This window comes from Erigeron canadensis, chromosome 2, assembly GCF_010389155.1.
Source record: "Erigeron canadensis isolate Cc75 chromosome 2, C_canadensis_v1, whole genome shotgun sequence".
Taxonomy (NCBI): domain Eukaryota; kingdom Viridiplantae; phylum Streptophyta; class Magnoliopsida; order Asterales; family Asteraceae; genus Erigeron; species Erigeron canadensis.
The window spans coordinates 38,617,121-38,630,855 of NC_057762.1; the positions used below are offsets into that span (position 1 = coordinate 38,617,121).

General features: G+C 34.6%; 2 protein-coding genes and 1 long non-coding RNA gene across 8 annotated transcripts; 2 read left to right on the forward strand and 1 right to left on the reverse strand.

Annotated features, from left to right (window-relative positions):
• The first annotated feature begins 214 nt into the window (after positions 1–214).
• LOC122586839 (putative receptor-like protein kinase At3g47110) lies at positions 215–3,530 on the forward strand. Its single transcript, XM_043758837.1, has 2 exons — positions 215–2,850; positions 2,946–3,530. The coding sequence occupies exons 1-2, from the start codon at positions 225–227 to the stop codon at positions 3,320–3,322; spliced, it is 3,003 nt and encodes a 1,000-aa protein (XP_043614772.1). The 5' UTR covers positions 215–224; the 3' UTR covers positions 3,323–3,530.
• Positions 2,785–5,759, reverse strand: LOC122586840. Of its 6 annotated transcripts, none has more exons than XR_006322083.1 (3): positions 5,643–5,759; positions 5,051–5,358; positions 2,785–3,239 (listed from the first exon to the last, which is right to left on the reverse strand). It is a non-coding gene; the product is annotated as an uncharacterized LOC122586840 (long non-coding RNA). The 6 variants fall into 6 exon arrangements; XR_006322085.1 differs by having other exon boundaries at positions 5,047–5,358; XR_006322082.1 differs by lacking the exon at positions 2,785–3,239 and adding an exon at positions 3,770–4,362.
• Positions 5,760–9,970: 4,211 nt separating this feature from the next.
• Positions 9,971–11,986, forward strand: LOC122589535 (G2/mitotic-specific cyclin C13-1-like). Its single transcript, XM_043761834.1, has 7 exons — positions 9,971–10,364; positions 10,467–10,699; positions 10,795–10,947; positions 11,056–11,089; positions 11,188–11,337; positions 11,421–11,555; positions 11,647–11,986. Exons 1-7 carry the CDS (start codon positions 10,068–10,070, stop codon positions 11,719–11,721), a joined length of 1,077 nt encoding a protein of 358 aa, XP_043617769.1. The 5' UTR covers positions 9,971–10,067; the 3' UTR covers positions 11,722–11,986.
• The last annotated feature ends 1,749 nt before the right edge of the window (positions 11,987–13,735 follow it).

Consider the following 13,735-nt stretch of genomic DNA (forward strand, 5'->3'; position numbering starts at 1 on the left):
GTACCGTTCTCGTTGTTTTAATACACGTAAGATGAAAAAATATGAACCCATTTTTGACACGTTCTTGCTACATAATAAGTCATAAAGGTGACCAAGTCCAATATAAGTTGGTGGGATTTGATTATCTGAAGAAGACATGAGTAGAGATGTAACCATCAACCTTACTATAAATGCTCAGCCTAACACCCAACTACAAATAACACAAACCAACGAAAAACAAAATTATGGCTTTCATAGTCGATATGTTCATACTCAGTATTATCATTTTCCTTCTTTTATGTTCTAGTTTCATATCAAACATATATGTAGCTTCAGTCACCTTAAGTATTGACACAGATAAACAAAGTTTGCTTTCCATAAAATCTCAAACAATCACACAACCCCCTGATGCTCTAGCATCTTGGAACCAAAACTCGTCCCCATGCAACTGGACTCGAGTGTTGTGTGGTGATCGTGGCCAAAGAGTAGTCGGTCTTGACCTCTCAAAGCTTCAGATAACCGGTCAAGTTAGACCAGATATAGGCAACCTATCCTTTCTGACATCACTACAACTCCAAGACAACCAATTTGTAGAACTTCCTGAAACGATCACTAAACTTACTCGTCTTAGAGTCCTTAACATCAGCTCCAATAACATCCAAGGCAGTATCCCAGCAAACATAAGCCAGTGTATTCAGCTCAGGGTTGTCGATTTCATGCAAAACAAACTTTCTGGTTCGATACCTGAAGACCTTGGTCTTCTAGTGAATCTACAAACTCTCAACTTGGCAAAAAATCACCTTTCAGGTTCAATTCCACTCTCCATTGCTAACCTTTCTTCACTGACTACTTTGAACCTTGGTACAAATAAACTTAATGGCCCGATTCCTAGTGAATTGTCTCTTCTTCGTAACCTAAAGAATCTTGATCTCACCATCAATAATCTCAGTGGCACAATTCCACCATCCATATACAACATGTCTTCCCTCGAGAATATAGCTGTAGCTTCTAACGATTTGTGGGGTGATATACCTTACAATGTTGGAGAAACACTCCCAAATCTTCTAGTGTTCAACTTTTGCATCAACAAATTCACAGGCACTATTCCCGGCTCACTGCACAACCTTACAAACATAAGAATCATCCGAATGGCACATAACCAATTGCATGGGACCGTACCACCTGGATTAGGGAACTTACCTCAGCTAGAAATGTATAATATTGGATATAACAATATTGTTAGCATTCCGGGTGAGGGTCTTGGTTTCTTAAATTCTTTGGTAAACAGTACAAAACTAGATTTTCTAGCCATTGATGGTAATCATTTTGATGGTGTCATACCAGAGTCTGTAGGAAGTCTTTCCAAAAATCTTAGAAACTTATACATGGGTTCTAACAGGATATCCGGTAGCATCCCTCCCTCGATCGGTCAACTGAAAGGCCTGGAGTTATTGAATATAAGCTTCAACTCCATTTCTGGAGTAATCCCACCAGAGATAGGCCAATTAGAGGACTTGAACGAGCTTGTTCTCGGCAAGAATAGGTTATCTTCAAATATCCCGAGTTCATTGGGTAATCTTCAAAAGTTAACTCAAATTGATTTGTCGAGCAATGAATTGGTAGGGAGTATACCCATTAGTTTTAGGAATTTCGGAAGGCTTACTTCGATGGACTTGTCCATGAATAAGCTTAATGGGAGTATTGCTAGAGAAGTTCTTGATCTTCCAAGTTTAACCACTATCCTCAATCTGTCCAGTAACTTATTAGTGGGTTCTCTGCCACGAGAAATAGAGCTTTTGGAAAGAGTGGTGACAATTGATCTTTCTAACAACCGATTGACAGGAAACATTCCAAACTCAATCCGAAACTGTAAGAGCTTGGAGAAGCTATTCATCTCCAACAATTCTCTCTCTGGCAACATACCAGAAACTTTGAATGAGTTAAAAGGTTTGGAAACTCTTGACCTCTCTTCCAACCAACTTTCGGGTTCAATCCCTCTTGAGCTTCAAAACTTAATGGCCCTCCAATTTCTGAACTTTTCTTTCAATAACTTGGAAGGAGAAGTACCTAGTAATGGGGTTTTCTCAGATGTTACTAAAGTTCATCTTGAAGGCAACCCAAAGCTATGTTATGATCCTAAATGCAGAAGAGATAGCCCCAACAAAGTAGTAGTCATTTCAGTCACAGTAGTCATTTCTGTATTGGCAACAATACTTCTGTCAATCGCTTTGTTTTTTTACTTCCGGAGAAAGAAAGCTATGATCATGGACGCTTCTGATTCCTTCAAGGGCCAGCATCACATGGTAACTTATGATCAACTACGTTCATCAACCATGAACTTCCTAAAGGAAAACCTGATTGGACGTGGGAGTTTTGGTTTTGTCTATAAAGGGTGGCTTAGTCTCGAAGGGCCTGCCCAAGAAATCGCCGTGAAGGTTCTTGACTTGGAAATCACCGGATCATTGCCTAGCTTTTTGGCTGAATGTGCTGCGTTGCGCCATCTGAGGCACAGAAATCTAGTTAAGCTCATGACTTCCTGCTCCAGTTTGGATCATAAAAACAGGGATTTTCTCGCACTTGTTTACGAATACATGAAGAATGGAAGCTTGGAGAACTGGATCCAGAACAAAATGGAGTTTCAAGAAAAATTAAATGTGGCAATTGATGTAGCCTGCGGATTAAGTTATTTGCACCATGAATGTGTGGTGGCCCCGGTGGTGCATTGTGATCTCAAGCCAAGTAACGTTCTGCTAGATGAAGACATGACTGCAAAAATAGGAGATTTTGGGCTTGCAAGCATGTTGGTTGACAAAGATCAATCTTTTAGCTCAGCACATGTTCTTAAAGGTTCCATGGGTTACATTCCTCCAGGTGAGTTCACTAATCTCATCTTCTATATATGGTTGTACTACTTGAATGAACAAGGGCATGCACTTAACATTAACCTACATCTACATTAAATACAGAGTATGGTATGGGAGCAAAACCATCAACTAAGGGAGATGTGTACAGTTACGGCATTATGCTGATGGAGATTTTCACTGGGAAGAGCCCGACAGATGAAATGTTTGTAGGTGGTCTAAGCCTCAAGACATGGGTGCAGTCTGCTTTCCCGAGTAACTTGCATCAAGTTTTGGATATTCATATGCTTGACAAGGATGAAGAGTCATGTTCAGATCCTCAACTCTTGAACCCAAAGATACAGCTTGATTGTCTCACAGAGGTCATAGGAGTTGCTCTTTCTTGCACCAATGATTCCCCTGAAGCAAGAATTACAATACTTGAAGCTCTTCGCAAACTCAAGAATGTACTAGATACGATTCACAAGTTCAGAGAGAAGTGATGAAGATCCTGGTGATTGGTTGCAAAATGGTACTACTGCATGGTTTCTAGTGGCAATATGAGGAACATACCTATAATATGTCAATCTTAGTTATCTATTACAGTCATATAAACCTACATCCCTCCCCCTCAACTTACTAGATGCTGCCATACTACCCACACTATTAGTTTTAAAAGTATAAATATATTTTCTGCAGAAGGATTCGATATGCTTCAATTCTAACTTAACCTTGTTTCATTCTTGACATTGTCTATTGACTTAAGTGCAAGCCATGGGTATTAACTTTCGTAATTCTGACATAAAAAATTGTGTAATACACACTCACATCATGCATATATTAGCAGAGGTATGCATTTTGTTTAAGGGGCCGATTAATATATACAAAGAGGTTGACTGTTATTAATCAAACAACTCTATAAAGTATAAATTTTTTAGGAAAAAGTCAAATACTACTAAAGTGCTTAATTATTACAACTAATGTCAACGATGAGGCTTATACACATGACCACAAAGTCATGAGGAGTTACTGATACCAACGGGCCAAGAGAAATACGTTTCCATTAAGTTTCAATATAATTAGTAAAGCTAAAGAAAAATTCTGAATTACTACAGGATTTTGTGGTGGTTGGTGATTCCTTCTCTAAAATATACTAGCTCTGGGTATGGAGAATTGGGGGGAATCCTACTAGCCAGCTCCACCCTTGTGTCTACATAAACCACCCGTGCTTTTGGAAGGGATCCATTTCATTGTTGAAGGGGGAATCAACTTCTTCAGTTCTGTCTAGTGGACTGCTCCACTTACATATACTTGGCAGATGTATTTCTTACATATGCTTACAAAACCTTTTAGCATACAAATGTCGATAAATATGAAAAAAGGCCACTAAGGGCATGTAGATATACTCCAAGTGAGCAAAAAAGATTCACTAATGTGGGGGTAACATTATTGGTGGGAAGGTGGGGTTCGGGATTCCTCGATTACACTTCAGGCAAGCAGGCAGTCATGTAGTTTTAGAGCAGGAGTAGGATAGTTTTCCAAACTATAAAAAAAAATTGAGTCATTACTAAAAGTCTAATTCATACGAGAATTCAGTTATAAAAGGAACAACAGATTTTATGACGAACTTCTTCTGTTGGTGAAAGTCCATAAAACAGAGCTAACATGAATTTTGGCATATTGCTCAGTGTTCAATTCTGTTTTAACTGTAATTGATACACAAGAGACAATAAGAATAGTTTGATAGTTACAATAACTTAAAACTACTTGTAAAGTGGGATACTAATAATGTCATATTGTTTGATATTTAATTATCCATGATAATAATAATAATAACTATAATCTGTCAGAAGAACAGCAAGTAGGGATATTGCCTCCATATCTAATATCATCTTTTATATTAACCTTTTCCTCCCATTCTATAATGTAATCATAGGAGTGCACCATAATTTGGTAAAAGAAAAGCCACTCTTGCTACACTGATCCAACATATGTATAACTCGGCAAGTCTTGCCCAAAAGACTTGAAAAATACGTCAAGCAGTTTCAAATCCTGCTTTGTAAATGCAGCTCAAATGCTCAAGCCGATTGACAAAGGCAGAAGAACTGTGAAGGAAAGGACAATATAATAGATGTTCTGCCTAGAACTAGAATCGCTAAACACATAACAAAAATATAAATATAAAAAAAAAAAAAACAGTAAAAAGGAAAGAAACATGGTCACTTACTCACTTTAATTCAGTTAGTTTGGATGCAACAACATGGACATATCAATGCCATACTAAAGGTTTCATCTAGAATTTCATCCGTGACCATGACAATGAAAGCATTAACATCTGAAAGAGAAACAAAATAAACATTTGACTATTGGGCTTGGGCTCTTGGCGCTACAGTTATACTTATTGCAAGAATTAATGAAAGAAAAATACTTCCCTTGGTCCTTCTACTTAATATAGTAGAATGACTTGTGTTATCTTTTTGATACTTTTGCAGAAGAGCATTCAATCAGGCCACTAAAATATCAAACCTGCCGTTAACTCCTATCGTTCAATAATGACATGAGAGTAAGACTATTGAGCTAAATTTATGTCACATTATCTATTAACAAATCAATAAGTAGGCCATCTCTGGTATTATCTAAATTTTAAATGAAGTCGAACCAAGCTACAACAGCTAAGTGATCCAGTATTCTGCACATTATAGATAATAGCTTCCAAAAAATTTGGGTGTATTACAGGTATTGTTACTAATAATAAAGATTGGAAACATATATATATATATATATGACAATCAAATTAACCAAGAATGGGTTGTTGGGGCTAACCTGGAGAGATGGCCGGAGACGGTGCAGCTTCACACAAAGTCCAATGACGACGGTCGGAAGCGACAAAAGGAATTTTGATATTTTAGGGGTCTTTTGATAAGTTTGTAAAGTAAAGATTTTTTTGATTTTTTTTAATAGATGTCCTTGGACATACCTTTGCTCAGGGATGAGAAAAAAAAAAAAACCGTGACCCGGAACCGGCCCGAACCGACCCGCCCATAGGGCTAACGGGCCGGGTCACGGGTCAAGCTTTTGTGACATTTTCGGGTCACGGGTTGCGCGGGTCGGGTCGGGTCAAGCCAAAAACCAAAAAGAAGTGAAGGAAACCCGTGACTCGCCCGTAACCTGCCCGAACCCGACCTGAACCGTACCTTCACGGGGCGGGTCACGGTTCCTATTTTTATGCACTTGCGGGTCGCGGGCCGGGCCGGGTTTTCGGGGGTCGGGTCATTTGCACATCCCTACCTTTGCTTGTCTTTACTTATTTGTATTTGTATAGTTGGAGATAAAATTATAAGATTTGAATATATAAGGATGTGTAAGGATATGATGTGATAGTTCAATTACACCTAAAGACATCCTTAACATTGGAGACAGCCTAAGGATAATTATTTAAAAATTAGCTAATCTATTTGGATTTTGTTTTTATAAAAAGAAAAAAATTTTTGCTACTTTGTATGATGAGATGATAAAAATAGTTAAGTTTTTCCCTAATGTAATTTCTTTTTAAAATTAACGGGTTCTGATAATAACATATTTTTCTTAGGTGATAAAACTATAACAATATTTAGTCAATTATAATTATATAGTTTTAAACAGTTATATACTGCTCAATATAATATGTACTTTCGTTATGATAGGTTAAAATGTATTGTAAATTAATTAGGGTTGTAAACGAACTGAACAGTTCACGAACATTTCATGAACCGTTCGGCGGGAAGTTCGTTCGTATTCGTTCATTTAGTTAAATGAACGAACATGAACAAAGCTTTCGTTCGTGAACATTAGATAATCTGTTTGTGAACGTTCGTTCGTTTATGTTCATGAACCGTCGTTCGTGAACAATAGTTTGTTTATGTTCGTAAACATTTGTTCGTTAGGTTCATTTACAAATATAAATATTTGTTTTATATAATATATATTATTAATACCTAACTATATAAGAAAAAAGTTTAAATAAAAATACTTAAATTATAAATATTTCGTTCGTTTGTGTTTGTGAACAGTCGTTCATGAACACAAATGAACGAACATGAACAAGTCATTTTGTTCGTTTATCTATTCGTGAATCGTTCGTTAAGTTAAACAAACGAACATGAACAAGGTCTCGTTCGTGTTCGTTCGATTCTTTTACAGCCCTAACTATTAATTACTCACTTGTTTATTTTATGGGTTTTTCAACCGATGTCTCGGTCGCCGGTCATTAAATTCTATTAAAATATAAAAATATACATTAATAAGTTATATAAAAATAGTTATTATTATATTAAACTTATAATCATTAAATAAAACTTTTAAATATTTAAGGAAGATTGAGTGTATTGAACGCTAACTAACCAACGCCTTAAGTACAATACACATATAAAGTTTGGATAAACAAGTTTAACATGGGTGTGCTTCATAACATAAGCTTAAACATTAAAGCATAGTAGTAATGCACAATAGATAGGCACTTACAAATTCATTGTCTTTTGTGTGCTTTGGCTATTACATATAGGAAATGATAATTGTACTATTATTATTTATTAATTTACCACATTTCTTAAGGTTTTCAGCATACAGTACAAGTCTGTGTTGCATGTGTGTGGTGGTACAATTATCACTTCTTGTTACATATGAGTGTTCGTCCATTTGAAACTAGGCTGATTAAAACCAAAAAAAAAAAAAAGATACCGAGTGCATCTAAAATCTTGTGATAGGGGCTCTAGTATATAAAATGGGGAGGGTGGGGGGCTAAGTGGAGCTCTAAAAATAGAAATAAAAACGACTACATGTCAAACACGAACAATATGACCTTTTCTGAAGAACTATTTAGCTGTTGGTAGTTTCAAATACACGCAAATTAAATACCTTTCTAAAGAACTTAGCTTAAGATTGATTTTAATTTTGGTTTTATCAACATGAATGACTTTGACTAAAGAATATTGAGCTTAGCGGTATTCCTTGTTCAATTTAATAAAAACCTAAGATCATACAAGAAGAACTGCAGCAACACCAAGCTCACAACATATACAAGAATTCCAAGCTTACTCAATTCAAACACAAAACCAAATAATTGTTATAAAGATGCTTGGTTAATTGTGGCAAAATGTAGATGTAGGAGTTAATATTATACAGAAGATTAGGGTAGAAAGTGAAACTTTAAATTCAAAAGTTGTTAGAGGCGGTTAACCGCCTAAGCTTAGTATTTAATATTGTAATTTTCATTTCTTGTAATTAACAATTTCATTTTTCTAATAAAATCAATTTCACTTTCCCAAAATTCTCTCAAGATGTCGATTTATGATATGCTATCAGAGCTTAATTGAGGCATCTACAAACCTCAATTCGATGCCAATCAACGCTAATAATACTCCGATCATCTATTCTGATCAATTTTCCGGTGAAAAATTCCAATCAAGAAAACCCTAATTTTTTAAATTCTCATCAAAACCTGATATAAAACTTATTAATGGTGATTATAGAAGCAACTCAAACTCAGAATCCTTTAATTCCAAATCAGAGCACACAAAATGTGAATTTAAATGCTTTAATGGAACCTTCGGTTGATTCAGTGAATCATCCTCTCTACCTTCATCCTAATGATCATCAAGGTATTATTCTGATCACCAAGAAACTCACTGGATCTGAAAACTTTATTTCTTGGAAAAAGTCTATGACAATTGCTTTAAGTGCTAAGAATAAACTGAAGATTATCAATGGGGAGGTCACTGAACCAAACCCTAACCCCGAGCTTAGGCCTCATTGGGAAAGAGCCAATGATGTGGTCATTTCTTGGATCTTGAACACTGTTTTCAAACCAAATTAGTAACAACCTCAACTTTGTGAGCTCTATTTTTGCTTTATGGAGAGAACTCTATGAACACTACTCCCAATTAGATGGCCATAGGTTCTTTCAAGTGACTCATGATATAGTTCAGCTTTGTCAAAATAACACTTCCATTGAGATCTATTATCACAAGTTGAAAGGACTATGGGATGAACTTGATGCACTAGAAGCACCCTGTGTTTGCAATTGTACTTATACTTGTGAAAATGGTAAAAGAGAGCAAAGAATTAGGCTAATTCAATTCTTGATGGGCCTTGATGAGAGCTATACCAATATTAGAGAACAAATTTTGTTGTTGCAACCACTGCCTAGTGTGCCCAAGGCTTACACAATGCTTAGGCACGAAGAAAAACAGAAAGAGGGTATAAAACAGCCCATCACCACACCAATTGCTCTTAACACCCTATGTTTTTGTTTTTTAAGTTTAAGCGTCTCTAGTTCGATCTATTGGTGTTGCTTGCTCACTTCCTGCAAATTCCGCATCTCCACCGCTATGTTATACCCCTCGTGATCCGTAACCATGAGGACATGTGGAAAAAGCAAATGCCAAGATTAGGAAAGAAATTAGTGGATAACATATGTCATTTTCTTATAGTTTTAAGATAATATTTAGGCTAATCTTTAAGAGGATTTATCATTTTCCTCAGTAATATGATACCATAATTTGTATAAGAATCTATTTGGACATCATATACAAGAACATATGATGGATACATTATAAATGGCGTTAAAAGTAAAAAATGAAATCAAAATCAATATTTTCCAGATTTTTACTCGGTTTAATATACGTTTATATTTGTAGTTGTAAGTATCCATTCAAACAAATCAAAATGATAGTAGTTAATGTCTTTGAATAAAAAAATTATACAGTGTATTTAAAGTTAGGAATAATAACAATATAATTAATTAAAGATAATAATAGAATATTATCTCAAAATAGATCCACCAAAACCAAGATGTTCAAAAGTTTAAACTCAAATGAATTATTTTAAGTAAGCCGCTCAAATCCAATCTGAAAAATTCATTCTGATTCATCTTTTTTATAAGTTTCAAAAACGCCACTTCATCAATCCGTAACACACCCAAACTCCCTTACGTGTCACCTTCTCATTCGCCATCATAAAATTTCAACTCAAAATCTTTAAACAAAAAAACCTCCCCTCTCTCAAACAAAAACATTTGCCCAAAAATTGAATTTTTTCAAAATGGCGGCATCCCCTCTCCTTAAAACACACACTCATTTCACACACTTCACATCTCTCACTCACAAAATATATCCTCATCACATTCTCTCTGTATCTATCTATCTATCATTCTTGTATCTATCGATTTTTCACACACACACACACACACACACATATATATATATACAATCAATGGCAGATCAAGAGAACAAAAGGGTTACAAGAATGGCGAAAAAGAGAGCAATGGAAGCAATCGAATCACAGTTAAAACCTGCCAAAAAAACCCGAGTTGTTTTGGGGGAAATTACCAACAATCCGAGTGTGAGATCCGACCCGGTCAAAACCCAGAACCCGAAGTCAAAGAAAGTTAAGAAAACGGTTAAAACCCAGAAACCCATTTTGGTTGAAGATGATGACGTGGCGGCTAGTGACCCCCAAATGTGTGAAACTTACGTTGCAGATATATACAGTTATCTTCATAATATGGAGGTATTTATTTTTTGTTTTCCCTTTTTTTAAAATTTTTTTTGATATGTATTAGTTATATATAATTTAGGAATTTATTGAAGTGTTTTGGATTTTGAAATATAGAGGGAAGTAAAAAGAAGGCCAATGGGGGATTACATTGAAAAAGTACAAAAAGATGTGAGTGTGAATATGAGGGGAGTATTGGTGGATTGGTTAGTTGAAGTTGCTGAAGAGTATAAGCTTCTTCCAGATACTTTATATTTAACCGTTTCTTATATCGATAAGTATTTATCGATGAATGTTCTTAATCGACAACGGCTTCAACTTCTCGGCGTTTCGTCAATGCTCATTGCTGCGTAAGTATTTACAGTAATTTTTTCGGTTATTTGGTTTGTTGTATATTTTGTGATATGTATGTTAATTGTGTAATTATCATTTTTGGGGAAAACAGGAAATATGAAGAAATTAGTCCTCCACATACGGAAGATTTTTGTTATATTACGGATAATACGTATACAAAGCAAGAAGTAGTGAAAATGGAAGCTGATGTGCTTAAATCTCTTAAGTTTGAAATGGGTAATCCCACAGTAAAGTCATTTCTTAGGTACGAATTTAAAAGCTAATTTGTTTTCTAGATTGTATAATAAAAAATTACAATATTTTGTTTTCATTAGCTAACTTGGGTTATGTGTGTTAATTTTTTGATTTGCAGACGGTTTACGAAGGTTGCTCAAGAGGATTATGAAGTAAGCTTTTTTGTTTATTTTTTGATATGTTAAACAAGTATTTCATTAATTTTATTATGTTATGGGTACTAAGTTTGTGTATTGTTTGTAAATTACAGGCGCCGAATTTGCACTTGGAGTTTTTGGGATATTATTTGGCAGAGTTGAGTTTATTAGAGTATGGTTGTATCAAATTTTTGCCTTCTATGGTGGCTGCATCGGTTACCTTTCTTTCAAGATTCACACTTAAACCAAATGCACATCCTTGGGTATGCTTAAAATACTTTGCTATACCTTTGTATGAATTGAAAACAAATGTTCTAGTTCTTATAAGGTTTGATCCCATTTACAGAATTTGGCTCTTGAGAAACTTTGTGGATACAAGCCATCTGATTTAAAAGAATGTGTTCAAGTTTTACATGATTTGCAATTGAGTAGAAGAGCAGCCAATTTGGTAGCAGTTAGAGAAAAGTATAGGCAACATAAGGTATGAGTTATGTACTAGTGTTTTTATGATCTGATCATTTGTTTGTTTTGTTGATCTGATCTGACTATATTTCATTACCTCTTTATGACAGTTCAAATGTGTGTCGGAATTGGCATCTCCATCCGCGATACCTGCTTTGTATTTTGATGATGTCCAAGAAGTATAGTTTTGATGTCTTTGGTCTAAACAATCCAATAATGGTACTCGTAAAATAGTTGCTGCTGCTGCCTGGTTGTTTGGGCTTTGGTATTAAAATTGTTTTTTTCCTCTGAACACAAGCTAGAAGTATGAGTATGGCTGATATAGTTGTTTCAGATATTTAGTTCTAGTTGTGGATGAAGGTTGGGTTTATGTTCTTTTAGAACATATTGTTGATAAAGATTTTGTTTAGTTAGTATGAGTTGATTTAATCTGTGCTTATTATAAGTGATTTGCTGGTTGTAGTATCTTACTTTAATGTAGCAATATAAAGTTGTTTTTGATAAAAATATTCTCCTTTTGCAAGTTTAGTGCAATTTATTCACAACATTGATACTGAAAGTGTTACCAGCATTAACATCAATGATAGGTGAGCAAAACCAAACCAAAAACTTGTTGAACATAGAAAACCATCTGGGCTTTGATTCTGAAAAAATGAAATGATGGTTAAAGAAAAAAAGTGAGGCCATGACTTTCTACTCTTAAGTTAAAAGATTGTTTGATGGTTAATTAATGTAGTTGCAAACTTGCAATGACACTCTTGTGACGAGCCCTTGCCATTCCCCTGAACTTTTTTACTTTCTAGTTATTACTCCATATTCTAAAGTTTTCAACTGTAATAGAGGTTTAATGTTTCTTCCCTTTTAATACATAGAATTATCTATTGATAATTAACAATAATTAAGAGTGGAATGTATCTACTGTTATTCACAAGTTAAACTTATTATATTTAGCCATTTGCGTCTGTTAGATCATTTTTAATTCACCAAGTGTAATTACTTACAAACTTGTGAAACCAAATCACTTAGGGTGGGTTTGGAGGAGTTTTATTCTTCAAGTATCAGGTCTGAGCCTTGAACAGGTAGAATTTTCCTTCTCAAGGGTTTAAAATGGATTTTGCTCGTCAAAGGGACAGTTTAGCGCATACCCGATTAAGACATTGTATGCAAGACTTCCCAAATTACGTGAGTAACTCAGAACTTGAAAAAAAAACTTACAAACTTGTGGACCTTAAAGATAATAAGAGTACCAAAACCATGGCTTTACCCTTAAAACAAAACACTGGATATAGTTCCAACATATGGTGATTAGTTCAGATTCTGTGGAGATTGATGCTTGTTTAAACGTGTTAACACTAAAGACTTCAAAAGATAAGACTGCGTATGTGTTTGGTATGAACTATGAAGCAAGTATAGAAAACACGACATATAAGTATCTTTAAGGAAGTTTGATGGCCATTGTTCCATACTCGCTTGACTTGGTTACCATTCCATTTGTTTTATGCAAGTAAATATGAAACCTTGTATAACGCTAGTAAGTGATGATTTAAAAAATTAAATTTATTCTGCCACTGTTATTTAACTAATGTTGAATTTGTTATGTATTAATAATCTTAAATAATCATTTAGAATTTAAAAGGCAGATGTAGAATTGTGGAGTAACCAATTTCTTAAGCAACAAGCACATCTCATGTACTGTACACATGGGCCGGCTACAACAAGAATGGGCCGCATTACTGCCTGTGACTTTGTGTGTTCATTGTTCATGTGCAGTTAATTTATATGTTTCTACTTTCTAGTTACTTTGTTAACATCAATTTTTAATTTTAAGATAAACCATGATCCTGTTTTACCATTAGGTGTAGATTATTCATCACATGTTGTTTTTAAGATTTTCCAAACGCGATGATTTCAACATGTTGTTTTCATGAATCGTTGTTTGAAGGTAATTACCTAATGTCGTATTTGTTTGATTGACATACACATACACATGATATATATTAATATATAAGACTCGTGACTAAATAGGTTTTTATTTACCAATCAAAATCTTTTTACATAAAGTTAATTTAATCGTTTCCTTTTAATCTCATATTTAACTAAAAAATATTATCATACCTAGTCATAATTTAATTCTTATTTCAAAACATTACTATAAGATAGTTATGCGATAAGAAAAAATTATAAAAGAGAATTAACTTA

Excerpts from the sequence above, each read along its gene's own strand:
- LOC122586839 (XM_043758837.1), top strand. The coding sequence starts at position 225 with ATGGCTTTCATAGTCGATATGTTCATACTCAGTATTATCATTTTCCTT. Across the intron at positions 2,851-2,945 it reads CATGGGTTACATTCCTCCAG|AGTATGGTATGGGAGCAAAA; the intron begins GTGAGTTCACTA and ends CATTAAATACAG.
- LOC122589535 (XM_043761834.1), top strand. The coding sequence starts at position 10,068 with ATGGCAGATCAAGAGAACAAAAGGGTTACAAGAATGGCGAAAAAGAGA. Across the intron at positions 10,365-10,466 it reads GTTATCTTCATAATATGGAG|AGGGAAGTAAAAAGAAGGCC; the intron begins GTATTTATTTTT and ends TTTGAAATATAG. Across the intron at positions 11,090-11,187 it reads TTGCTCAAGAGGATTATGAA|GCGCCGAATTTGCACTTGGA; the intron begins GTAAGCTTTTTT and ends TGTAAATTACAG.